Below are 27,184 nucleotides of genomic sequence, written 5' to 3'. Positions count from 1 at the left end.
TCGCACAACTTCTTCCGTGGCCCATCTAGCAACGTTTTTGTTACTGATTGATAGATTGAGGAGCTGAATGGAAATTTTTGATGTCGCAATATGACATGTGGCAGCGGTGACATGATGACATGAATAAAATCAAGAGGGTACGAGTAGGAGGCTGGTAAGCAAGGTTGATGAAGCACGGGTACCCTGCTTTTCCTTTCAGAGCTGGTACTTCAGCAATGGATTCAGTCCAATCAGAAAGTGGGTGTTCTCGGATGAAGAGCACATGTCCAGTCACCTGAAGCAATGCAAGTACTTTGACCGCAACATCAAGACGATGCCTACGGCTGTATGCTTCGGCATCGGAAACTCTCGAGGCCCCAAGACGCTAGTTCACTTGGCTATGAAAGCTCCACCGACTTGAGCAGTACCAGTTCTGTCTTTGCAAATCATGCTGCACAACATTGATGGCAGTGTTATGAAGGCGTATGAAAAATATTACTTGGGGAAAAGTAGTGTTGGGACTTCGTGGTCCGCAACATCGAATGTGATCAGTAGTTCCTGATGTCGGGCAGTGTTGCACTTATTTTCAGAATCTAGGATTGTGCACTAGTTCCTGATGTCGGGCAGTGTTGCACTTATTTTCGGAATCTAGGATTGTGCACTGTGGATTTGTAGAGTAATGGTGGCCTGTTGTCTTGTTTATTTTACTGGGAGGAGGAACTTGAAGAACGGTCTTGATCATCAGTGAAATAAAACTCAGCAGTTAAGTTCTGGATCAGCTACAGGAATTGGGCTTTGATCGCATCAGGTATTGTGCTGCTGGTGTACGTTGAAGATGTGTAAAGAGTACTTGTGTGCCAGCTGATGTTGAAATCAAAAGGGGAAGTGAGCAGAGTGTACAAGAGGGTTTGCAGCTTGCTCGTGTAACATTGCTTATTAGTTTGTGATGATCTCGAGAAAACATGAGTAGGGGCAGCTCTCTTTTGGGACATGTTGGGCAGAAAAGCTGAAGAGATGGCAGCTTATTTGTGTTCTTCTGCTGGCCTCAGGCAGTCAGTCTATAGCCGTAATAGTGAACATCAGGGGTGGGCTTCTAGATTGCCAAATAACAGAAGTGGATAATTTAGCACATTTGACTCTGCTTTAGTGCTTTAGTACACTCTAAAGCACCCCACTAGAAGTGAACAGAGAGACAATAAGCTGAAATTGTCAGCTTGTTGCTTGACTTGCCGTTTAGGGTAGGCTGCAGTGATGGACCAAAGGACTGATCTAGTTCATAGACCAAGCGTTGACTCAGGTGCAGCATATCCTGCTGTGAGCAGCTAGCTCATGTGGTACCCATGTGCATGCCATGATTTTGTGCCAGTGGTCTACATCACGCAGTGAAAGACATACATTTTCAAAAATTTTGAATAACCTGGAAAAAAATCTATTCTGTGCAATTACGCTGCCCTATACAAATATTTGTAGCAGGGTAATTCTGCACGTTATGCAGGAAAAAATATAAACAGACTGTTACTATCATTAGCTTGACTAGAAATACAAGATTGCACATATCTGTCACAGATGTGACATGAAAGTGTACATTTTCTACAAATGTCGTGTTTTGAAACAAAAGCACATGATATTAAAGTTTGCACACTACTCAGGTCGGTATCACTGCTTTCACTTGAGGACATCTTGTGCACAGAACGTCTAAAAAATTTTGCATTCTGTTTTTTTCATGCAGAAAATTTTGGCCAATTTTACACATGCTCTAATTCTATCTAGATCTTTTACTCACAGGGGACCCAGATCATGAGAAGGAAATTTACAGAAGAATAGAAATGGGTTGGAGTACATTCGGCAGCAGGCATGGTGAAATCCTGACTGTGAGCTTATCCCTCTGTTGTTGAAAAGAAAAGTACAGTCATTGCATTCTCCTGGTGCCAGCATATGGTTCAGAAACTTGCAGGTTAAAAAAAGCTCAAGAACAAGTTAAGGACTGTGCAAAGAACAGTGTAAACAAATATGTTATGTGTAACTTTAAGAGTCTAGAAGAGAGTGGCATGGGGATCAGAGCGCAAATGGGGATAGCCAATATTTTTGTTGACATTACGAGAAAGAAATGAAGCTGGGCAGGCCATATAATGTGTACGGCAGATAACTGGTGGATGATAAGAGTTACAGAATGGGGGCCAAGATAAGAGAAGTGCAGTTGAGGATGACAGCAAATTAGGTGAGGTAATGAAATTGGGAGATTTGCAGGTGCAAGTTGGAATTGACTTGCGCAAGATGGGGGTAATTGGAGATTACTAGGAGAGGTCTTTGTCCTGCAGTGAACATAAAGGTAGGCTGCTGCTGCTGATGATGATAGATTTAAAAAAATAAATGAAATTTGTTCCCCTCAATATTTCATTTCTTTTTTTTCCCCCAACCGTGCACACCCCTAGTTACACTTTCTCTGTGGCCTGAATCACTCATTTGGTCCATTGTTTGAGTTCACCTTTACGAGCAAACAGTCTCTGTTGGGACAGGTTTTGGTCTGTCATTGAGCGAGAAGAGAACTGTGGTTATCTATGTATATGTGTCAATGTTTACCGGTAGATGTGAACTCAGTGGCGTTGGTTATTTGATCTAGTGAATGTGTATTCCTAATGTACATGTGTGTGTGTGTGTGCCGAAGATTATGAGAACCTTAAATGTGTAGTGAGCTTCAATGAATATCGTGTTCTCGTAGTTGATGTTCCGCAGTTCAGTACCTGCGAGTGTAAGACCAATGGTCAGGGTGTCTGCCTAATGGCAGTATTGTTTTGGTGATGACTGGTGAGTTTTTGGTGCAAGAGTACAGCATTTGGTCATGCTATGCCTGCCACACATTTCAGGGTCTTTCATGTTTCGAGGCAGGCGCAGGTGGCATTTTGAGTAGCGAAGTGCACGATCAGAGACCGCATTGTGCCGTGCGTGTCTGTACCAATCATCTGCGTTTGCTATGTGCCAAGACATTCGTATTGTTTTTTTTGTTTTTATATCTAAATGACTACAGAACAAAAGCCCTTTTAGCTAACTTGGCAGAAGTGCTTAGGTTAATGTGTGAAAAAAAGAAAGAATATCATGGTGCCAGTTGGTAGTGGGACTTTTTGCCCATGAAGTACAGAACTTGACTCCTGGAAGACGTCTTCCTTCTTTTTCCCCATTTAAGGATATGAATCGATGCCTTGGTGATCGAGCATTTTTGGCACCAAGCATCTCTCATAGTGGCAAAACCTTTGCTGCGCTCTCGCAGGAGCCTTATAACTAAATGTGAGCATTTATTTTTTTACGGAAAGGTGTAAACTGCACAGAATTTTGGTGGCTAAAATTATGTCCCGTTTGTAGACCTTTCAGTGTAATTTGTTCTTTTGGCTATATTCTTATTTGCGCTATTTATGGCATTTAAAGCTTTATCCTGGCACATCATGGCCCATTTGTGAACGGGCTGCTGAAATATGAAATCAGATTGTGTGCAGTTTTTCTGCATTTATGTGATGCAATATCTGTAGTGTTGCTTGTTTAACGTTTGTTGCCTATTTATTCTCATTGCGTTCTCTCTTGATGGGAATGTGCTTTATGTACAAGCCACTTATTGACTTGCAAAACAATTTTTTTTTTGTTTCTTGTACATCTGGGTTTCTTGAGTGGGAGCGTTGTGAGTGTTTTAGGCCAATGATTTCAGTTTGCAGAGCTGCATTATTTTAGTATATTAGCTGCAGCTGCTGTCTTGTGCATTCCAGTCAGTCTGCTTGATTAATGTGCTGACCTCAATGCCAGTCATGTGCTTAGCTCGTATAAAATGTGCACAAGCTTTATGAGCACTGGTACAGCTTGTTGAGTATGCCTCTAAGATTAGTGGAATATTATGGAGCTTTAGCACAAGAGAGAAAGAGGTTCATTACAACAAAGTTACTTTCTGCATGAAAATACTTCGTTGCATCTGAAATCTGTTAAAGCACTAATTCATTATGTCCATGTTTGTTGTAAAGAGGCGTGGTTGTGTGTGGGAGTGTGTATTTAGGAACAGCGCCATTAGTGATATCTTGTGGTGCTGTCATCAACCATAATGCACTAGTAAGAGCCTAACGTTCCATGACTCTTGAGTAAACAAATTACCTTTAGAGTGACCATGTTGTTGCCGATGTATTTGTCCCAGCAGAATAGGGCAAAACAGTTCGGTGTTTCAGCACAAGTTCTGTGCATTTTGGTTGAGCACACTGTCGCAAGATGCCACTCCCAGTACTGGTGCTGTGGCTTTGTATGTTCCAGTATTCCAGCATACAACTATGCTACTAAATGCTCCTGCGCTAAATCTCACTAATGGGTCTGACGCTATACTTGTGAACTTTCAAAACTGACGCTTGATGTGTTGTCTATTTGCAAGTCGTGATAAGTTCAGATTTTTTCATGCCATTCTCCAGCTTCCAAGACACTGGCACTTTCTGCTTTCGTTATGTGTTGGTTTGTAGCACTTCGTACGTTGTGATTGGAAATCTACCTTGAGAGAGCAGCTGCCTTATTGAATGTGGCGAGGGCCTGTATTACCAAAGCGTTAGAGTTGTGTATGTTCAGCTCAATGTAATGGGGAACTACAGCAGTGTTTCGCACATTTTTCTGTCCACATAGCTCAGAGATTAGTGAAAACAGCCTCTATTTTCTTAAGGTATCGCACCTGTTGGTGGGGTTGCGTCAAATGAACACTTCCATTAGCAGTGACTTCACTGGACGAAGAGGGTTCAAATGCAGAGTGGCCAACGTAATCCAGACCTTAAAAAGAAAAGAAAGAATACCTTGGGTTCTGTGGAGATTACTTGCTGCCAGTGCAAAAGAAAATGGCATGTCTTCCACACAGGAGACAATTGCCGACGCGCGCACACCACTGCTGAACCTTACTGCACTTCGCAAAATGTCTTAAGAGACTCTCTTTGTGGTGCAGATCTTTTTGTAGGAGATTCCCGAAAGCCTGTGCTGGTGAGCGCACTTATTTCTTGCATTTCCCTAGTGTATTCTTTGTGTTGCTGTGTGTCATGCTTGTCGTAATCTTTTGTCGCTGCCAGGTCGCCCTCCCATGTAACATATTTTACATTTCTCTTCGATAATTGTGATGCCATGTGTCAGGGTCAAACCGGCAATGAATGGCATTGCCAGTACTTTCTGCTGGCATGAATGCTATGGTTTTCATTTCCACTTTTGCTGCTTGCAATCCTTAGTACACAGAATTTTCGAGGTGCTATGTTTTGTTGGATTGAATGAGATGACAGCGGGGTTATACCTTGGCACTTTCTTTTCTTCTCTTAGCTTTTTCCGAGTTCGTTTGGAGAGCTGTGCATTTGCACTTTTATCTAGCTTTTCCATAACCACGTGCTGCATTTCTTAATAGTTCGTCTCCTGCTTCACTCTTTTTCCCCCATTTATTGTCGGCTACTGAAAGTTGTTTCTTTACGTTCCACTCCATATTGCATGTAATTTGCATTATTTCGTGGGACAAGAGACGTTCACCAGGAATCTTTAAAAATGTGAAGATGATGCTTCTATTAATTAAAATCATTGCAAAAGCTCTAGAAAGGCAAACCAAGCAACCTTCCAAAAAGGCGACGTGCATGTGATGGAGCTGCTCTGGGAACCATCGCTTACTGACGTGTCATTGTTGACATTCCCGTGACCACCTTCACAGTTTTGCCATCAGGACCAAAATTTTAATCGCTGATAAGGAGCCATTGTAACCTGGCATGGTACGCAATGCTACTTCTGTGCACCGCAGGGATTCGTCCCCCAAGCACTGCGATGTGTGGCGAGTGATTAGCTGCAAACTTATTGGTGCGCCAAGGCAGGGTGAGTGACGTCATGTCGCCACCGCTTCAGTCAGGTGTTGTCCTCACAATCCACTCCTGTGTGCCTTAATCACAAGGTCTGGACAGAAAAGAATCAATGAGTTACAGACTTGACTGCGGTCATTTGTGTCGTGTGTATCAGCTGTGGCATGAGCTAGGTGCGGTTAGACACCGTTAGAATGCCAATTGCATGGAATGTCTTTCTGATGTGTTTCTGCAGTGCTGTTAGCTCACATTGGAACTTTCTTTTCTCTCAACACAAGAACTGTGGTGTTATCCGAGCCAAAATGCGCACTGCGAGTATTGTCCTTTATATGTAGCAACTTGGAGCACACTATACTGGAGTAATGGTGCTTTCATCACAGTGTAAAATGGTCACCACTAGACTGGGCGACAAAACGCCGAAGGTGCATGAAATACAGTTCACGTAGCTGCTTGCTACTTAAACTCTCGGATGCTGTACATAATTTAATGTACAAAGAAAAAGGTGTTAAGTGTCCTAGATTTTCATGTTCGCAATATATGTGCTAATCAAAAATCTTTAATCCTTCTAAAGATTGCTTTTGCCAAGAGGCGTAATTATGTGCATTGTAAATACAGTCAGACCTGGATATATCAAACCTGAAGGGGATCACAAAAAAGTTTGATATATAGGTAATTCTATATATACAATACACATCCTTGAAAAATATTGTACAAATATTTTTCAAGGAGGTGTTACAGCTGTTCGTTTACACAATAATTAGTTATATGTGGGTTTGATATACCGAGTTCGACTGTTCTTTCAAGGCATTATAGCCATGTAGCCTGTGCTTTAGCATATTGGAAGGACTGGCAGTTGATTTTTAACACACTTTTCGTTTCTGCAGCATGATGGAAAGTTTCTCAGTTGTGTTATCAATTACACCGTTGCTTCCTGTGCAAAATGTGTAATTATCCTTTAGTGGGCTTTTTCAATCTGAATGCTATCCGAACCTGATGCATTGGTGCTGGCAACAATGATAAGAACAGTGGTAACATGCCACAACACTGTTAATGTCTGGATACGGATGCAGTTTTGACAGAAAACAAGATTTTTGACAATACGATTTTTACCTAGACAAATGTGTCTGCTCCATTAGCTCACATGCCACACATGCAGGCTTCTTTATTCGTTGTTGAAGTTAATTTTTGTCTATACTGGTGCAGTCTTATGGAGGAGGCTACCCAGTATCATTCGCTTACCAGGCATTTGGAGGAAATGTACAACATACTTGGGAGTTAATGCTAATGTTGCTAAGCAGTGTAAGGGTGCCCGAATTAGGTAAATGCTTATGTGACACCCATGAGTTACAGAAGCAGAAATAGAGAGCCACCTTAAATGGAACATGCGAGTTGATGTGCCCAGCAAAAGAATGTGGCTGCCTTTTCACTGGCTATATAAATTTGCGTGTGAAGAAACCTGCATAGAAGCAGAAATAGAGAGCCACCTTAAATGGAACATGCGAGTTGATGTGCCCAGCAAAAGAATGTGGCCGCCTTTTCACTGGCTGTATAAATTTGCGTGTGAAGAAGCCTGCATGGTGGCAGTAATATATTTTCTTCCTTCAAAAGCAGGACACATTTGACGAGGACTGAAGCTTGCGTATACATGTAAGGCCTTCAAAAGCAGGACACATTTGACGAGGACTGAAGCTTGCGTATACATGTAAGGCCACAGGGTATACACGCTATGGGAACAGTCACATATATTGTGACATGTTTCCTCTCACCTTGCCCAACTTTCAGGGCTGGTTTTAAGTACTATACATACTTTCTTGTTTAAATGATAACAGTATGATTTCTTGTGTGCCAGGAAAGGCACGACCATTTCGCCTGCACAACACAAGATATGCTCGGTTTTTGGTTCCTTCAAGCCGTGCTGGACAAATGAGTACTCCCTGTCTTTGTTGTCACTTGCAAAAGAGGGTGAGAAAGTTTAGTGAAGATAGCATGGCAAGCATGTGTCTGCTACAGGCTGCATTTAACTCCAAGTTCCTGGTGTCTGTCTTTGTGCTTTTATTCTTGGGTTTTCTGTCACTGTGTGGGTGTTGTGCTAACCGGGTGGTGCAGTGTCACTACACGTGTGATAAGGTTTGGACCTACAGGCAGGATAGTCACGTTACCGGTGAAATTGTTGCCGCATCTTGCAGCACAGCATGTTGTGATGTATTACTCTGGTTTACACTCTGTCGTCAACTGGCAGTCCATCTGTGTGCTTTGTTGATGGTTGAAAAGTGCGGTTTATTGCGATCCTTAAGTCTATTTTTATAGAAGCATTTTTGAGATTCCCATTTTCTTCCACTTCTTGTGACAAAAAAAAAGAAAGTGACTCGCAGTAAGTCGTTTGTGCTGCGCGCATGTATGGTGGATGTAATGTTGTAATGTTGTGTAGCTTGTAATGCTGGCTGTAACTCTCGTAACTAGCTGTATACTGTGCTGTCTTTTCAACCTTACTGATAGCTTGCACGTGGCACTGCTGGCGCCATTGCCAGCTGCTGCCCACAGCTTTCTTTTGCACTGCTTGGTACAGTGATAATTTTTAAAGGGGCCCTAAGCCACCCCGAGCTCAAAAATATATTTTTACACAGCTGGTTACCAAACACTATTTAGTGAGTATCATTCTGCAAAAACTCTATGTAGAGAAAGTAATAATAGGATGGCATAGTTCTAATGTGATTGAGGAAAGCAGGGCATTTGTCACTGTATTCTTGCTTCATTGCATGCACTTGCTCAAGTGGCTGCCAGTGAAGCATCAGAAAAAAATGCTTGCTGAGGTGAGCACATGGCTTGCATGTGGCACTTTTTGCTCTCATTTCTTTTTTCTTGCTATCATGTTACACTTGATTCTCCCACTGATTCATGAAGCTGCTTGTTTGAAGATTCTTGTGTGTTGTGTGCTCTTTAGACGAGTGCGTATGCAAAGTTGTGCACTGAAATCTCGGAGGCAACAACTGTCATTTGCCAAGTGCGTGCTAGATGGCACCACCAGTAGATACCACGCCACTGTAAAAGCAGGTGTCGGCAAAGCACACAGTGTTTGTGTCTTGCTAGCTAAACCTCATCAGCATGCACCTTAACCATTGATCGATGAGCAGTGGTTGACATCAGTGATGCTGTGTACAGGAAAGCCTCAGATTGGCTCACTTGCAGTCATGCATGAAGAGCCTTTAGTTTGTTTTGTTGCTTGCCAAACTTCACATTTGATATGCAGTTACATGACACAGCACAATATGGAGAACTACATTCGGGATCAAAAGCAAGCAAATGCAAAAGTAGATGCCTCAAATGTGTCACGGTAATACTGTTGGCATTAAGGAAGCAAGCTCACAGTGCAAATGTTTGCTACTGGCATAAAGGGAAACTAGTCCCAGAAATGAAAATCTTGCAGACGATGCCATTTTCTTATTTCTATTTTTGTTACTAAAGAATAAATAACACAAATGTGCATGCTTTACATTTACTGAATTGCTCTGTCAACATGATGGACGATTCAATGCTTGGAATACTGGAGTGTTAGACATATTATGTACTTGAGAGACAGCCTGCCCAGTGTCATGCAGCGGAGGAAAATGTTGCTGGCATAGGGAAGAAAATGCAGTTGTGAAAAATATTTTTTGAACTCCCCACAATGAGTGGTGCCTCAATATTAAATGCATATCATAGCCACTGCATCGCACTCTGAAAGTGTCAAATCAAAGATGTTAGAACCAGCTTAGGGCCCCCTTAAGGTCATAGCTACAAGCAGTGCCTTTGGTATCCTGGAATGGTGACTCCTGCCACAACAGTGCAAGTTGTCAGTATTGCATATTGTATTTTTGTTGTTCCACAGTGCAACGCCAATCACTACATTGAAATTATTGTTTCCACTCATACGAAACATGGCCAGTAATACGAGATTAGTTTGTATCATTTTACTGCAACCTGAACTGACTTCTTTAAAGAAACTGTTAGGACTGTGATGCTCTCTTTAGAACAATCATTCAATTTAGTTGGTGGTGTTAACATTTCTATAATTTCTTTTTCTATGCTTGTGGCTTTGGTATTCTGAAAGCTTTTGTCTTCGTCTAATGCAGGTTGTGTAAAAGTCCTTGCTTTTGTGCTTTTGCAGTGTCCCTGCTCAGCACTGGTTGGGTGGCTCACTGTCTCACGAGTGCTCAATGAATACACACAATGCTCAGTTCATACTTATTTGCAGATATGTTTGCACAGGTTTCTAGTTCCTGGGCTTCCGTTATTTTCCTTAACCAGAGCCTGGTGCCTGGTAACTTGGTATTGGCACTGCCATTGAGAGCCTGTGAACATGCTCAGCATGGAGCAGATATAGACACCTGAACCGGATTCGTTCAATCTACGTGTGCTCACGTGATTTAAACATACTCTTTCGTGTTAGTCTAGACATGTATGTGTTCCCCTAAGATGGCAGAAGAATCTACTGTATGTACGGATTATGAGCCAAATTATGCTTTCACCTGATGTGCCAGCATTGTTGGTGATTGGTTATGTTAATAAGGTGACCGTTCTCTGTGCTGCATGATTACCAGAATCCTGTGTCGCCTGTCTGATCGTCTTTCTGTAACTGCACCTCTGAGAGCCACATATGTGACGTCACGGGCATGGGGTGAAGCCATTGGTGCGACACCACCTAGGAAACTTGGGTGGTGCAAATTGGTGCCCTTGATTGTGATGCTTTGCCCCATGTGTGACATCAGGGCACTGAAGTTACTGTTCCAGATGGAAGCAGGTTCACAGTACGGGCCCGGCTGTGTTGCTCTTACGGAGCATGCAGTTTGAATGAAGCAATCTTCTGTTTATTGTCACTGTTCTGTTAATTGTCATGTTATGCGGACATACATATACCAGAAAACAAAGCCCCAAACAATGTTGAACTGCCTGTGTCTCTGTGTTCCTTTTAGTTGGTGATCTGTGATTCTGCAAAGTTGGTGCTGGTGTGAATCGTAACAGCCGTGTGCAATGCTGTGTGACTGCAGCTTGTAGGAATTAGGAAAAAGAAATCTTATGAAGGCACGGAACATTAAAAAGCTTCCAATGCCTAAAATGTAAAAATAGTGTGATGATCTGTTCAAGAGAAACAAGTAGAAGAAATATTTCGGATAAGGTCATAATACTCTTGATATGCTAAACCGGAATAGCAGAGAGTTAGATAGCGTGTCAATATCGGAAAATAACGGGCAAACGATGAAGTCTGGGGGAGGTTTCCATGCATCCTGTAATGGCCATTGAGGGATGATGATGTGATGAGAATGACTGCAGTCGTGTGCTCGAGCTGTGTGTGTATGGGCTCATGTTTGTTAAAATGGCCGCCAGGCACACTCGCTGTGCTTATGCAAACTAGAGGGTATACACCAAGGTGGCACGACTAGGTTCACTATAGATAATAGACCACAGCCATGGAGCAGGACAAGTTACCTGGAAGTTGGCATCCGGCTTCACAAAAACTGATGTAACGACCTTCAATTTCCTTCTTCCATAATCTCGGGAGTCACATAGAAAGTTTGAAACAAGCACGCCCAAATATCGAACATTCCTAAAGATCTCTCCTCTGATCAATTTCTGCGTTCTTAAAGGGCCCCTCACCAGGTCTCGTCGTAAATATTGGTTATTCTTGCAACTTAAGATAATCATTATGCTGATTTTAGTGTTTGGGCAAATTGACTGCGGCATGAAAATTGCGCATTTTTTCACGCTGAACAACTGGCATTATTAAAATAAAGGGCATAGACGAGTTCAGTTATATTTAAAAACAGGCTTATGGAAAACTTTCAGAATATGAATTGCCCACTGGAAGCCACTAATTATGCAACATGGAGCCTGCATAATCAAGCTCCATAGTTGCGAAAAGGTCGATTGTGAGCCACCAACCCCCTGCCCAACCTGTCACTGAGACATATTAAATTTTTGAAGTTAACGTGCCAGAGCCATGATGTAATCATGAGGTAATTCGTACTAGAGGCTCCAAATTATAATTTTGACCGCCTGGGGTTTCCATAGCATGTACCTAAGCCTAAGTACATGATCGTTTTTGCATAATTTCCAATGGAAGTGCAGTCGCCGCGGCCTGAATGAAACTCGTCACCTCAAGCTCATCAGCGTGACAGATCTCGAAGGCTATGCTTTCACTGGCTGCACGAACGATTACCGAAGCAAAAAATACGTCATAGACGCCGTGTAGCAGCAGCTGATACCTAAGCTTTGGCTTTTGCGCCCTCGAAGCGCTGAAGATCGCTACAAGTGTTGACAGGAGCCGGAAGCACGTCATGGTCGCCTTGCTTTGGACACCTCATATTCCCAAAGCAAGTAGTTATTTCACTACCTGTCGACCAGATTTCGACGATCGTTTGCTGTGCTTAATTATTGTGCTCGAGTGTTATTTTTTTTTGCCGAGAACCAGGAGGCTTTAAATCCGCCCCTGGGAGCGATTGAAGCAACGGCAGCCATATTGCTAGGGGCAATTTAGAGTGCGTCCTTAGCATAAGCCGCGGAATGCGCGCAGGATTCGGTTGCATTTGTAGTTCCGCGATAAAATTTTTAGAAGAAACATTTTCAAGATGTGTATCAGTTCACAACTGTGTGTGGTTGAAAAAACGTGGGAACAGCAGAAAACACTTTTTCTTGACACACTTGAACTTTTCAAAATGCACATTGGTTCATTACACGCTCGGGTGGGAACTTTCGCTCTGTGTCAATTGTTCTTTAAATAATGCAAGTCTCGAAAGCAGTGTTACCCCGCTTCGCAATGCGCTCGATTAGATTAGATTAGATCAGATGGTGGTGTATCCGAAACAATTATACAGCAACGCGTAACCATGCGTAATTGGAGTTGAGCACAACCGCGCTTGTGTTCAAGCCAAAATGCAATGTCTTGCCGGGCGAGTTGATACGTATTTGTTAATAAAAAGAAAGCCACTGAGCAGTGGCGTAGCTAGGTCGTCTGGCACCCGGGGCCCATAGGTCTTCTGTCACCCCCCTCCCCGGAAGTAGCCGGCGGAAAGAGGGGTGTCTTCAGACGTATCTGACATCCCCCCCCCCCCCCCCTCACTGGCCCCTTGCACCTGGGGCCCACGGCCCCCCGGCCCCCCCTGTTGCTACGCCACTGCCACTGAGACACGCAGACGCGTACACGAGGGAAGAACTGGACTGGATTTCGATTTCAATTCGCGTCATTTGCGAGATAGTTCAGGCTGGTTGAGCGCTGCACCTTAAGGAAGTGTGAGAGCGTAGCCTCGCTAGCTGCATACCTACATGCCTCATGCACGACGTGTTTCAGGGCTGGCAATATGGCGTGTAGCTACATTGCTACAATAATCGCCGTAGTGCGGGCATTGACCGTAAAATAGCCCATCAATTTAGAGTGTATGATAAGGTATTATTTCAAAGCTATTTCTGTTATTTTCATGGTAATGCTTCGGTTATTGGGAGATAATGTGAGAGCCAGCGTTCTCTTTCTTGAATTTCGTGCCGAAAGCTGCGCACCTCTGCGTCATCGCGACGTCGCAGTTTTCAAAGTAAACGAGTCGTTGTGGCTCAGTAAACGTCCTTGACGCTTGCCAAGTTCCGTTTTTTGGCTGTACTGAGATACAATGCAGTCCAGCTTTAACCGATAAGAAATTACTTAAGGGCAGAATAGATGCCGTCAAAATTCCTTAGGTTATGGTTGCTCCTGCTGGAGCGCAAGGCGGAGTCGCCACATGTCTCTTGTTTTTCATCTTTTGTGGCTAGTCTAGGCCTTTCTCTCCGTAAGAGTGGCATTTCTTCTTTTTTTTTTTGGCATTGCAAAAGAAGAAGTTGCCAATACAGCTCCACTTAATTTTCTCTTTAGCGTTCCTTTATTCTTGTGTATATCGCGCTGCATCACATGCGCCATTTATTTATTTATTTATGCTTATCTTTATTGTACCGTCCGCATCTTGGCTAATTCTCTGTTGTGGGCATGTGACGGACTCTGGAGATTATCATCGTGACGTCTTAAGGAATCAATATCAACGTTACCGAAATGTTCACGCCCACTCGCCACGCGAAGACGCGAAGAAGAAGTCGCGCGTGTCGATTCGAGTCCTGCTGCGGCATACATTAATTGAGTCGGTCCCCTCGTTCAGTCCGGATCATGGAAGGACGCGAGTACAGCACACCTCGAAGCAGTCGTCCGCCCGTCCTTCCCCGCTGCGTTGCCGGTCCAGCGCCGCTCCCGACCAGTCGCAAGAGATCGCTGAAGCCCACACCCCCGCCGAGACGAGTCGAGGACCCCCCAGCTCGTTCTCGGAGAATGGTGACGCGGCGCCGCAGCGAAGACGACGAAACGCTGTTTCCGGCGGCTCTGCCGCCCATCGATGTATCGGAGAGGACTGCGCTCGTCCCAGCACCGAGGCGGCCCTTGCAAGTCGCAGCGCTGGCCACCAGCCGCCGACAGCCGCTACCGAAGCCCCGGAAACGTCGCGAGAGCGCCTGTGGGCCCCAGCAGCCTTCGGCAGCCACGGGATCGCCGAAGAAACGCGCGGTACCACGTCAGCGTCCCGAAGGTTGGTTTCGGAAGGACATGGGCGACTCTATGTACGTCGCTGCGCCCGCGCGAGACGCCGTCGAAGGCGACAAGTCCACGGTGCCTCTGCTGACAGGTGCTATCGCGGAGGACCGGCAAGGCTCGCCACCGAGGGGAGAAGCAGAAGAAGCGTCGCCGAACGCAGCCGCACCAGCGCCCGTACCAGCAAGCAGAGCTCCAGGGCGTCCACAAGTCGCCGCCGAGAGACGCGGTAGGCGACCTGTACCCAGAAGCGGCGTTCAGATGCGCGAAAAGCGTGAGGATAAAAGCGTCGGCTTAAGCACCGGTTTCCGGGGCAGTCCAAGTCCGACAAACGGGGATACGGAAACGCCCGCGCGTCACAGCGGCGCCAGCTCGGAAGTGTCGCTTACGGTGGACACCAGTATTCAGCACCAGCGCAGGACGTCGCTATTGCAGAACATCTCGACCAGCATAAGTACCGCCTTCGGCAGGTTTTTTCACAAGGGTGCTGGGACAGAACAGCCGGAGCCAGCTCCCCGTTCTGGCCAAGCTACGCGGCCGAAGTGGAGTGACGACATTGAAGCCACTCTCAACGTCGAGTTGATCGCCAACGATGAAACCGAAGCCGCAGGTCGACATGGCTATAGCAGGGTCCAATCTCCTTATCAGGATCGCTACGGAGGTCTGGCAGCTCCTTCCATATCCTTCACACAAATTGTCAACGTCAGGAGGCGAACTCGGGCGAAAGGACCGCTGGTGCACAGACACATGGACAAACAACAACAGCCGCGGAGGACAGGCAAGACAGAGCCTGAGGAAAGCCATACAAAACCACCCGAGGTGGTAGAGTTCCCCGCTAAAGTGCCGTACCATGTGGGCAAACAAAATCGGCTGCCGGGAAGAGGTAATGCAGAGCCGGAAGAAAGTTCTGCAGAGTTTCCCGAGGTGGTAGAACTGCCCTCTGAGCTGCCGTACCCTGCGGACAAACAGCAGCAGCCACCCAGAAGAGGGAAGGGAGAGCCTGACAAACGCTCTGCACAGGTACCCGAGGTGGCTACCGAAGTAACGAAAATATCTTCTCGAACAAAAGGAAGACGACCATCCGAAGGCAACGCGAACGGCAGACGGAAGAATGAACGTAAGAAGTCTGCGTCAGCGAGTGACGTCTTTGAGAAGGCCATTATTGAGGACACTGAGAAGTCTGAACCGAAAACCAAGGGAAAGGTAGCGCCGAAAGAATCTGGGGAGCCTATCCTGCGCAAGAAATCTAAGGGTCAGATCATACCGCTCGCGCGGCGTCTGTCCAGCAAAGATACATCTCAGCGGCTCGCTGCAGCGTTAGGGAAAGAAGGTTCTGCTGCGCCAATGAGCAGCGAGCGCGTTGGGCCCGATGCGCTCCTGGGCGGCACTGAAGAGACGTATGCGAAAAGTTCAGCTTTCCTGAGTCCTCCGACGATGCCAGACAAGGAGACGAGGGCTGAAGAGAGGCGCTCCTCGCGTACGGCGCAACTGCCTGAAGTTGGAGAGGCGCAGAGAGGTGGCAAGAAAGACAGTACGGAAAGCAGTTCATCTGAGGGCAAACGAAAGAAGCGGCGGCGCAGCAAAGGCGAACGTAGTGCAGAATCGGACGCCACTGGGGTGAAGCGGGAAGAGTCGGCAATCGTGCAAGGTGTGGGACGCACTACCGGAAGTAAAACGGCACTGGGAAGTAGGAGAGCGTCAATAAAGGAACGGCCCACGAAATCCAAGAAGCAGCAATCAAGGGCCCGCAAGTCACGCGACGAAAGTTCTCGTGAGGCGGAAAAGAAACTTCGGAGAACAAGGAGAGGGAGCAGCCTTTAGTATCGTATGGGGATCTGGAGCAGGCGTTAGAGGTTCTCGAAGAGGCAGCTCTCGTGGCTCTGCCTCTTGAAAGAGCTTTGTTGCCGCTAAACTCATACGAACGCAGCACAGCCGCTGACGGCAAAGAAGTCGATGCTGTCGCCCGGGAACGTCAACTACAGCCTCTCACCAGTGCCGAAGCAACCGCAGTTGAACCGCGTACGGCTGCGTCGTCGTTGCAGCCTTGTGCATTGGCGCAGGAGCGCCGCCGGAGTACGCAAGGAAGCCATGTTGGCGCTCATAACGACTCGGGGCGGAAGGGACCGGACGGCACACCGCAGGGAGGTCCTGGCCATGTGTCTGCTCCGGGAGCTGATGACGGCCGGTCCAACCGCCGGCGCGAGATTTTGTCGGAGAAGCAAGCTTCGCGAAAAATGCAAGATGACGCTAATGGAGATGGCAAGACGGGGCCACTGGTCCCTACGCCAGAGCCCGGCTCTCCTGAAGGAGCAAAGCAAGAGGACGCGCAATCGCCCGAGATGGTGCCCGAGGACAAAGAGAATCGTCGTAAACAAAAGGGGAGAGACATGGTGGGTGATGGAAAACCTCGAAAAGCCGAGAGCAAAGGCAAGATCCGTAAGGCCAAACAAGGCAAAGCTAAAGGTAAATCAAACGGCCACGTACACAAACAAAAGCACAAACATGGCCAAAAGCACCATGGACACGGACATCACAAGCACGAGAAACGTTCGCGAAAAGAAAGTGACGAAGCGTCAACGAGGTGCGTGGAAACTCAAACTTGTCTGGTGGCTCCTGCGGTAGGGAAGGGCGGAGCGAGCTGCCGAGACTTCAACTTCGCCGTCAACTTGACCCCCATTACTCGCAGCACGTTGGCTTCGAATGAGCGGAGACTGTCCGGCAGAAAGCAGGCAGGCGATGCTCGAAGGCCGTCGAAGGGCCCCCCAGAGATCACCAAAACGCTCTCGGACTCTCCCGAACCGAAATCGGCTCCCGCGGGCGAAAACGGGTCAGGTGCACGTTCAAGCCGACGCAAATCTAAAAGACAATCAAAAGGCTCCAAAATGGCTCGCAAGCAGCCAAGAAAACAAATGCCGTCCACATTAGAGTCGAAGCGCTCCGACGTCAAGCGAGAGGAAACACCAGAAGGAGATAAGAATCCGATATCGAAACAGAGAGGATCCGACCTTTCCGAATGCCTCCCTTTCTTTAACAACAAGCCGCGCTTGCCTGAGTCACCGCCAAAGCCCGCTGTGGACGTTCTACGCACCGAGGTGGGAAGCGATCAAGCTAAGGAGGATGTTGACAGGAGTCCCGAAGAAGGAGTGGGTGATCAGAGTCTCGGCAGAAAAAAGAGCAAGAAGCGCTCAAGTTCTAAAGGAAGAAAAACTAAACGAAGCAAGCATGGGAGGAAGAAGTTAGGCAAGAAAGGCGCCCAACAAAAGCTCCCTGAAGCCAGGGAGTCGGCCCCTTTCCTGTTCCAGTGGCGTCCCAGGGAAGTGAACCGTCCGCTTAGTTGGAGCACGATGAGGATAGGAACAGAGACGCTATGGCTACTGTCTCCAGCGGAAGACACCCCGTGTCTCGAGAATGCAACGTCCGCTAAGGACATGCTCCAAGCGTTGCCGTCCAGCTCCATGGTTACTCCCGTGGTCGGTGTAAAGGGCGAACCTGCGCCACATCGAAAAGCCTCGGAGAAGCCAGAGGAAAAACGGGCCGACCGCTTAGACGACGGAGAGAAGGACGCTGGCAGAGAGGAGTCTCCCAGCCGTCCCGCAGCCAAAAAAACACGAGGCCAATCGAAAGGTTCCGCGGGACATTCCAAAGGGGGGCGCCGTTCAAAGGAAGCCAAGCGCAAGCCTACGAAGCACAAGGGTAAAGACAATGAGGCGTCCCCGCAGCGTGGAGGCCGGAAAAAGCAATCGAAACGCAAAAGTGGGAGCCGTGGGAAAGGAAGTTCTTCGAAACGGAAAAGGGACAAGGAACGATCGCCTGATGACGCAGGCCCAAGGAAGCTGCTGGCCCCTACCGGCCCGAAGGGTCAAGCTAGTCCACTGGAGCGATCGACAGCAAAAGAAACTGCTGACCAAAAGGCGGCTTCCATTGAGGTTAAGGGCGAACTAAATAGCCACAAGAGTCGTAAGAGCCACGGACGTCGCACTAAGAAGGCACGTGGTGATGGTGGAGACATAGCCAGAAGCCCTTCGAGTTCAACAGCCCAGGCTAGTTTGACCAGCGCCGAGGAGCGAGCAACCACGGAAGAAAAGGCCGATAACGTGCAAGCTGCTGCTGAAGAGGGCGTAAGTGGAATAGGGCGCCGCGACTTCCATTTCGTTATCGGACCGCGTCCGGGGACTCGCGGTACTTTGCCGCGACCTGACCTTGCGCAGGTCAGCAAGCCGGCGATAGTCGAAGCGTTCGAGTGTCGACAAGGCGCCTTCGTGAGATGCATTCGCAGACACGATGAGGCTGCAACGCGCTCTGGTTCCGAGTCCCCGCCGTCCGAAGACTGGGAAGGATCGGGAAAGCATCGCGAACGAAAAAACGAGCGCAGGCGTCGCACGCGGTTAGACAGCAGGCGCTCGAAGTCGCGCTCCAGTAGCGCGGCGAGGAGAGGCCGGAAGAAGCTCCGAAGCCGAAGCAGCAAGTCTTCTTTTCGCGGCAAGAAGCGCGGCAAGCGGCGGCGACGGCACAGGAAGAATTCGCGCAGGCGTCGCCGAAGACGTGACCGAGGCGGCCGCCGAAGGCGAGGCAAGTCTCGTTCGCGCAGGCGGAAGAAGAGGAGCCGGCGTCACCTGGCCGTGGGCTACTCCAGCCCGACGAAGGGGTCCGCCTTCTATTGTTGCATGTTCGCCTTGATTGCCTTCACCGCCGTGATCGCACTCTGCGTTGGCTTGCTTTATTACTACATATTTGCCTTCAAGCCGCGCCACACGTCGCCGGATACCACTGCGTACAGCGTGATAATCGACACGTCGCCAGTGAGCACCGCGCCCACGCGCTGGACTGACGGGAAACTGCCGAGCACGGCGACAGCTACGCCGTCACCTGCACATCCGCCGACACCTGTACCGCCGAGACGTGGAGTCTACTACTGCTCGTCGCCAGATTGCAGTATGCAGGCACACCACATATTCCGTTCGCTTGCAAGTGAAACGAATCCGTGCGATAACTTTTACGAGCACGTCTGCGCCCGCTGGAAACAGTACTACTCGGACAAGGTGCCGCGGTATGGCTCTTTTGTCTCCCAGGAAACGCTGCATGAGGATAGGCTGCTGGGCGGGTTTATATCTGATATCAATAACTTGAGCCGCAGCGACTTACACGTGGCGCAGAAACTCTACGTTGACTGCGTGAACTGGAGGGCGACCAAGGACGATATTTTGAAGAGTACCATGAAAGCAGTGTTCGAAGGCTGGACGATACATGACTGGCCGCGCACTTAACCTGTTCCTGGCGGCGCCTCAGCCGTCTGGCGCTTCGCCGCCGAATTGGTGCGAGACTTGGGCCTGGCGACCATTCTCGGTGCCAGCGTGGGTGTCAACCCGGACGATCCGAACACTACGCTAGTAGAGCTCTATCAGCCACCGCTACTGCTGCAGGAAGCCAACATCGACGATGGAATTGTGCAGGGTTTTCTAACCGGAATCCTCTAGAAGATTATCCGCTTGCATCGCGGCAGAATCATGCCCAGCCTGAACGAGAGCCTATTTAGAGTCCACTCCGCGCTCGCCTCCTTTGTACATCCGACCTATGGCGCCGCCGGCGACGACATTGTCGTGCGACAGGCCGGACAGCTCGGTCAAGGACTGGGTCAGTTCCTCCGTGTCCTGCTAGCCAACGTGCGCAGCCGAGTGAGCCGCTCCGAGAAAGTGCTGCTGCGCTCGCCGCGCTACCTTCTGGGCTTGGAAGAGAAGCTGAACGCAGTGCCGCCGCTCGATGCGCTCAACTACATGGGATTCCTCGCGTACTTTCGCGTCGCGCCACTTGCCACCAATATATACCAAGTCCTTGATCGGCCGCTAGTCCCACATCCCCTCTCCCTCAATAAGCCCGACAGAGACTATAATGTAGCGCTGCGGTGCGCGCGCCTCGTGGAAGAGACGCTGCCGGACTGCTTCGCCAAGTTGTATCAGGAGTGGCGGCTGTACGCCAACGTGGACGTCGCGTGGCGTGAATGGCTTTTCCAGCTCGAGGGCTTGTTTCTGAGGCACGTAGCGGACTTAATTTGGATGAGCGAACTCTCCTCGTTGCTGGTCCGGTATCGGCTCAAGACGCGCGTCGTCACGAGATTCGGTCCGCCGGCGGGCGAGAAGCGCCAGTGCGCGCCTACCGGAAACTTGAACAGAGAGAACCCGATTCTGTTCTTTCTGAACATCAAAAAGCGGCAGCAGGAACAAGTGTTCGAAGGACTCCTCGTCAACAGATCGATGCTTCGGCATCGACTTGCGGCCACTCACTCCGACCTCTCCGATGTCGCGAAGTTCGAGCGCGCCTTTCGCACGATCCACGTCCCAGCGGCACTGTTCGACTTTTCTGTGCCGATCAACAACTCCGTGTTCGTGTTCCACCTGTCGCGCCTCGCCGTCCGCCTGTTCCCGGGTTTCATGCAGCTGCTCGACGAGAACCCGTACGAGCCCGAGACGGCTGTCTTCCTCACGGACGAGTCACGCAGGCGCCGGGCCGACCTGGTGGCGTGCTTCACCAAGGACGTCCAGAGGAGCCTCCCCGCTCGCTTACGCAGGCCCGGTTTCGTCGAAGGTCAGCTGGGTGGCGTCTTCCTGGAGCGGACGGCGGCGCTCCTGCTGGCGACGGAGGCGTTAGACGAGCTGCTCAGCCTGCGGCGGGTTTGGCACCTGGACCTGCGGTTCAGTTTCCTACCGCATCTGTCGGGGGACCAGCTGTTCTTCATTTACTTCGCCCTTGACAACTGCGCCCTGGCTGACGAGAAGCTCCACTGGAACAGGCTTCCAGCAGAGCAGCTGGTTAACGTGCCGCTGAGACACACGAGGAAGTTCGCGGAGGCCTTCGGCTGTCGCGCCGGCCGAGACCGCATGGTGGCTTCTCCCGGCGGCGAATTGTGCGAAGTGTTTCGTCGACATCCGAAGGAACGCCGAGTGTGGGAAGTTCGTCGCAGTCGGAATTGGCCCGTGAACGGCACGTAGGCGCGTAGGCCTGGCTTGCCGTGTGCGCGGGCGACCCAATAGAGGCGTAGCAGGCGATGCGAAGGATGCGCAACTTCCAGCATCTGGACGTCATGCGTTCCTTGCAGTCCTTTGCCTGTCCAATAACGGAACAGCTGCCCATCTGTCGGGCTATAATTGGAACTTTAGCTATACTTTATTTACCGTGGTTTCAATTTGTGTCTAGAAGAAGACCATGTTTCTTCCGCATAGAAACGCGACTCCTTTACCAAAGCGCCGCCATATACATCAGAACACTTCGCATCGCACATGTGCGGAGAACAGCCGCTGCCGTTGCGTTTGACGTTACCTAGTGGTAAAATTATATGTTTAGATGTGTGAAAGAAATAAGTATAAATGGGCGCTTTTGTATTCGTTGTTTGAAGCGACACGAGGCATCTGAAACAGTCTGCGAGTTTTTAGAGTGAACGGTGTTTCTGTGCGCAATGTAGGAGTAGCGCCTTTCCGCTTAGCTGTCAAGAACTGCTTGATAGCTACAATAAAGCGTGTTGGCGTTACTTACTCGACGCTCTTGCGTCGATGCGGCACGTATGGCGATCTATGAGACGTGTTTTAACGCTTCAGGCAGTCGGCCGATGTACGTAGAGCTAGGGGAAATGGAACACCTAGACAAAACAAAAAAAAGAAAATATGAAAGCTATGAATTATGTACGAAATGACTGGGCCACCGCAGCGTGCCGCTCAAGAACCCCTCTTCATATTATACTTAAGAAAAAGTCGCTCACGCATGTGCTGCCCCTTGAAGCCATTTATAAATATTTTGCACCAACGCAGCAGAATGTTCGCCTCTTCCAAGGACGTTCCATCTCTCGGAAGTCGCTGAAGCGCACGTTCAGGAGAGAGAATGAGCGTGTAAATACAATTATTTCCTGAGGAGGAGGAGGAAAAACTTTATTTGCTCTAATTGGTTAGAAATTAGCGGTGGCAGATGCGGTCGGCCGTCTTCACGACAATCAAATTCTGCCATAATTTCGAACGAGCCACCTCGCCCATGCACACTGATGCAAACGTCCTGCCTGAGTAGCTAAAAACGCCAAGAGGGCGTAGTTTGACAGCATGCAGAACAGCACCGCGGAGCAGCGACCGCACGTTTTGGTCTGACGCGGTTACAGGCGACAGGAACAACGGTGCTTCGCATAAAATTAATCGATGCAGACGTCTGATACCTTCGGAGTGGGCAGGACGCGTTTCACACGGCCGTGTGAAACACGCGCGCGCGCGTTTATGTGTGTGTGTGTGTGTGTGTGTGTGTGTGTGTGTGTGTGTGTGTGTGTGTGTGCGTGCTGCACGGAGGAGGACATTAAACGTCTATGTTCACGTCAGGACACCTCAGCACACCTCTCTGCAACAAAAGTCTCCGCTTTTAAAATTGTCGTCTTCCCTGGGAGACTCGACTAGGGAATCCGATGACTATATCGCGGCCAACCACAATCGTAGAATCGTTCGTGTTGTTATAGAGCGAATTCTCGCCTCGTCTCCCAAACACTGGCGCATACCCAACTATGGGGGATTGGTCAAGAAGCAGGTGGTTTTCCGTATGGTTAGAATTAAAGCAAAACTAGATTTGAACAGTGGAGCATGGGACTAAAGAACTAAAATTTAGAAGTGTAATGAAAATAGGATTAATAATATTTCTTTCCCTCTTCAGCGGGGCTTGGCGCTCGTCGTCGTTTCATCGCTCTTTTTGCGGCTCGAGGTAGCGTGTGGGCCACGAATCCACCCGGCACATTGACGGGTTCGTACGGTAGTACGAATGAAGGAAGAATGGTTTATTTTACAATATTGACACTGGCTCCAGGTACGGAAGCCCACTGCACGGAGGAGGACATTAAACGTCTGTGTTCACGTCATTGGACACCTCAGCACATCTCTCTGCAACAAAAGTCTCCGCTTTTAAAACTGTCGTCTTCCCTAGGAGACTCGACTAGGGAATCCGATGACTATATCTCGGCCAACCACAATCGTCGAATCGGTTGTAATATCCTTCCCACGACGTCTCACCGTTCCGCCGGACTAGGCCTCCCATGTTGCACCTTCGCCCCCGCATATGGCGCAAGCGTGTAGCAATTTGGTAATCCTATGTCGACGCTGTTGGCCCCTTTCGTCAATTAGTTCAGCTTGTCAGGGTGAGGTTCGGGTAAAGTGGCTTTCGCGGTAATCACCGCTTCTACGGAAGGCGGTGGCTGCTGTCGCCTCCAAATGAGCCCCTTTGATGAAGTCTAAGTTACGTTAACACATTGACCAGGCACTTAGCTGTTCATGGTGTCATGCTTAAGACATTCTGTTTATGCTGTTTGAATATGTACCATGATAGGAAGCTCTGGAGCTTCCCAAGACATCCGCTGTACGTCAAATATGCTCTTTACGAGGCATAATTACTTCGTTAGAGTTGCTCGACGTAGAAACGGCCCAACCATGTTACAGTTCACAACCTTTGGTCACACAGTCGCCCTTGCTGAGCTTCTTCGTTTTATTTAATTAGTTTAAGTTGCTCATAATGCAATTGGCAGAGTAAAATGTTGGTTGCTTCAAGCACGTAGTCAGTTTTCTCCTGTTTAAATATCAAAAGCATACAATGATTGTCATGTGGGCGAAGTAAGAAGTGCGAGTTTTAATGATATGGTGTCGTGGCAAATTATCACATTTCTTTTGTAAATCGTCTGCCCGGGACATTTCGAGGCCTAAAAACGCATAATAGAGCATATACTTCATACAACATGCTGGAAATATGTCAAGCAGGTGGGGCTTCATGAAGTGAGTCACAAAGCGTTGCTCGGAAACAAATGCTGAAACTGCGATCGTCGAAATGTGCACAGTACTTGAATATGTTTCAAACAGCTCATTCCAAGAAGCAAAATTAGCGTCGGTGAAACTTAAGTGTGGTTCGATAAATAGTGAAGCTGCAACAAATTAGCTAAACCTCATTTTTGTGCGTGCTGTACGTGGATGTTGACAGGAGGCTAAACATCCTGCCGTGAGAGATCTGCTGGGTGTGTCGGACTGACTATCAATGATAGTAAGCCCGAATCTTGTTAAATGCTGTTGAAACGGCATGAGGAACTGTTTTCACTCGCAGTGAGTTTCTACCCTGAAATTCTACATATTTCCGGGCAGGCATGGAGGGGGGAAAACAGAGGGAAAGAGAGATAAAGTGAGAGGGGAGACAAACGTGCACTTCTGCTGTTGAGACAAAGTCGCGCTTGTTCGCTTTCGCCAGCCAAATTTTTTATCTGTGTCGTGCACTTAGTTGAGGGAACTCTGGCCTGCAACTGGGGTCCAGGGCCTGCAACTGGAAGTCGCAGCGGTGGCGTAGAGGTAGAACACCCGCCTCGCGTGCAAGAGGTCCGTGGTTCGAATCCCGGTGCCGGCAATTTTCCACCGGATTAAAAAAAAAAAAATCCGCGTGTTGATAAAATTGCACAAACAGGCCTGGAGTGTGGCCTGATCCCGGTGACCAGAACCGGTAACGCACTCCCTCACCAGAGCAGGATTGGCCACCCTGGTGCAGTACTTGGCCACAACCTCCTATGAACACAACAATCAAACCCCGGCCCTCAGTCCCCAGCAGCTGCGAAGCAACTGACCACGGCGGCGGTCAGACCTGCGACGCAGCAGAGGGTGCTAAGAATCACTGGCTCCGGACAGGCCGCCATTGGAATATGAACCTGGCAACGTTTAACGCTAGAACGTTATCTAGTGAGGCGAGTCTAGCAGTGCTATTGGAGGAATTAGAGGGCAGTAAATGGGATATAATAGGGCTCAGTGAAGTTAGGAGGCCAAAAGAAGCATATACAGTGCTAAATAGCGGGCACGTCCTGTGCTACCGGGGCTTAGCGGAGAGAAGAGAACTAGGAGTCGGATTCCTGGTTAATAAGAATATAGCTGGTAACATACAGGAATTCTATAGCATTAACGAGAGGGTGGCAGGTCTTGTTGTGAAACTTAATAAGAGGTACAAAATGAAGATTGTACAGGTCTACGCCCCTACATCGAGTCATGATGACCAGGAAGTCGAAAGCTTCTATGAAGACGTGGAATCGGCGATGGGCAGAGTGAAAACTAAATACACTATACTAATGGGCGACTTTAATGCCAAGGTAGGCAAGAAGCAGGCTGGAGACAAGGCAGTGGGTGAATATGGCATAGGCACTAGGAATAGCAGGGGAGAGTTATTAGTAGAGTTTGCGGAACAGAATAATATGCGGATAATGAACACCTTTTTCCGCAAGCGGGTTAGTCGAAAGTGGACGTGGAGGAGCCCGAATGGTGAGACTAGAAATGAAATCGACTTCATACTCTGCGCGAACCCTGGCATCATACAAGATGTAGACGTACTCGGCAAGGTACGCTGCAGTGACCATAGGATGGTAAGAACTCGAATTAGCCTAGACTTGAGGAGGGAACGGAAGAAACTGGTACACAAGAAGCCAATCAATGAGTTAGCGGTAAGAGGGAAACTAGAGTAATTCCGGATCAAGCTACAGAACAGGTATTCGGCTTTAACTCAGGAAGAGGACCTTAGTGTTGAAGCAATGAACGACTATCTCATGGGAACCATTAAGGAGTGCGCAATAGAAGTCGGTGGTAACTCCGTTAGACAGGAAACCAGTAAGCTATCGCAGGAGACGAAAGATCTGATCAAGAAACGCCAATGTATGAAAGCATCTAACCCTACAGCTAGAATGGAACTTGCAGAACTTTCGAAGTTAATCAACAAGCGTAAGACAGCTGACATAAGGAAGTATAATATGGATAGAATTGAACATGCTCTCAGGAACGGAGGAAGCCTAAAGACAGTGAAGAAGAAACTAGGAATTGGCAAGAATGAGATGTATGCGCTAAGAGACAAAGCCGGCAATATCATTACTAATATGGATGAGATAGTTCAAGTGGCTGAGGAGTTCTATAGAGATTTATACAGTACCAGTGGCATCCACGACGATAATGGAAGAGAAAATAGTCTAGAGGAATTCGAAATCCCGAAGGTAATGCCGGAAGAAGTAAAGAAAGCCTTAGGAGATATGCAAAGGGGGAAGGCAGCTGGGGAGGATCAGGTAACAGCAGATTTGTTGAAGGATGGTGGACAGATTGTTCTAGAGAAACTGGCCACCCTGTATACGCAATGCCTCATGACCTCGAGCGTACCGGAATCTTGGAAGAACGCTAACATAATCCTAATCCATAAGAAAGGGGACGCCAAAGACTTGAAAAATTATAGACCGATCAGCTTACTGTCCGTTGCCTACAAAGTATTTACTAAGGTAATTGCAAATAGAATCAGGAACACCTTAGACTTCTGTCAACCAAAGGACCAGGCAGGATTCCGTAAAGGCTACTCAACAATAGACCATATTCACACTATCAATCAAGTGATAGAGAAATGTGCAGAATATAACCAACCCTTATATATAGCTTTCATTGATTACGAGAAAGCGTTTGATTCAGTCGAAACCTCAGCAGTCATGGAGGCATTACGGAATCAGGGTGTAGATGAGCCATATGTAAAAATACTGGAAGATATCTATAGCGGCTCCACAGCCACCGTAGTCCTCCATAAAGCAAGCAACAAAATCCCTATAAAGAAAGGCGTCAGGCAGGGAGATACGATATCTCCAATGCTATTCACAGCGTGTTTACAGGAGGTATTCAGAGACCTGGATTGGGAAGAATTGGGGATAAAAGTTAATGGAGAATACCTTAGTAACTTGCGATTCGCTGATGATATTGCCTTGCTTAGTAACTCAGGGGACCAATTGCAATGCATGCTCACTGACCTGGAGAGG

The 27,184-nt window shown here is 48.2% G+C and overlaps 2 protein-coding genes across 3 annotated transcripts in view; both read left to right on the top strand.

Moving 5' to 3' along the window:
* Window positions 1–10,729, top strand: part of LOC142560461 (F-box only protein 30-like) — a 30,525-nt gene extending 19,796 nt beyond the window's left edge. For both annotated transcript variants that reach the window (XM_075672586.1, XM_075672587.1), the window contains exon 9: window positions 200–10,729. In XM_075672586.1, the coding sequence (XP_075528701.1) occupies window positions 200–400 (201 nt within the window). In that variant the 3' untranslated portion in view covers window positions 401–10,729. The remainder of the gene's footprint in view (window positions 1–199) is intronic.
* Window positions 10,730–13,965: 3,236 nt separating this feature from the next.
* Window positions 13,966–19,644, top strand: LOC142559223 (uncharacterized). The gene is made up of 2 exons (XM_075670851.1): window positions 13,966–16,027; window positions 16,156–19,644. Exons 1-2 carry the CDS (start codon window positions 13,966–13,968, stop codon window positions 19,641–19,643), a joined length of 5,550 nt encoding a protein of 1,849 aa, XP_075526966.1. The 3' UTR covers window position 19,644.
* The last annotated feature ends 7,540 nt before the right edge of the window (window positions 19,645–27,184 follow it).

The sequence above is a fragment of the Dermacentor variabilis genome, chromosome 10 (genome assembly GCF_050947875.1).
Source record: "Dermacentor variabilis isolate Ectoservices chromosome 10, ASM5094787v1, whole genome shotgun sequence".
NCBI classification, from domain to species: domain Eukaryota; kingdom Metazoa; phylum Arthropoda; class Arachnida; order Ixodida; family Ixodidae; genus Dermacentor; species Dermacentor variabilis.
Note: the sequence above shows the minus strand (reverse complement) of the source record. Positions and strands in the feature narration are given on the sequence as shown.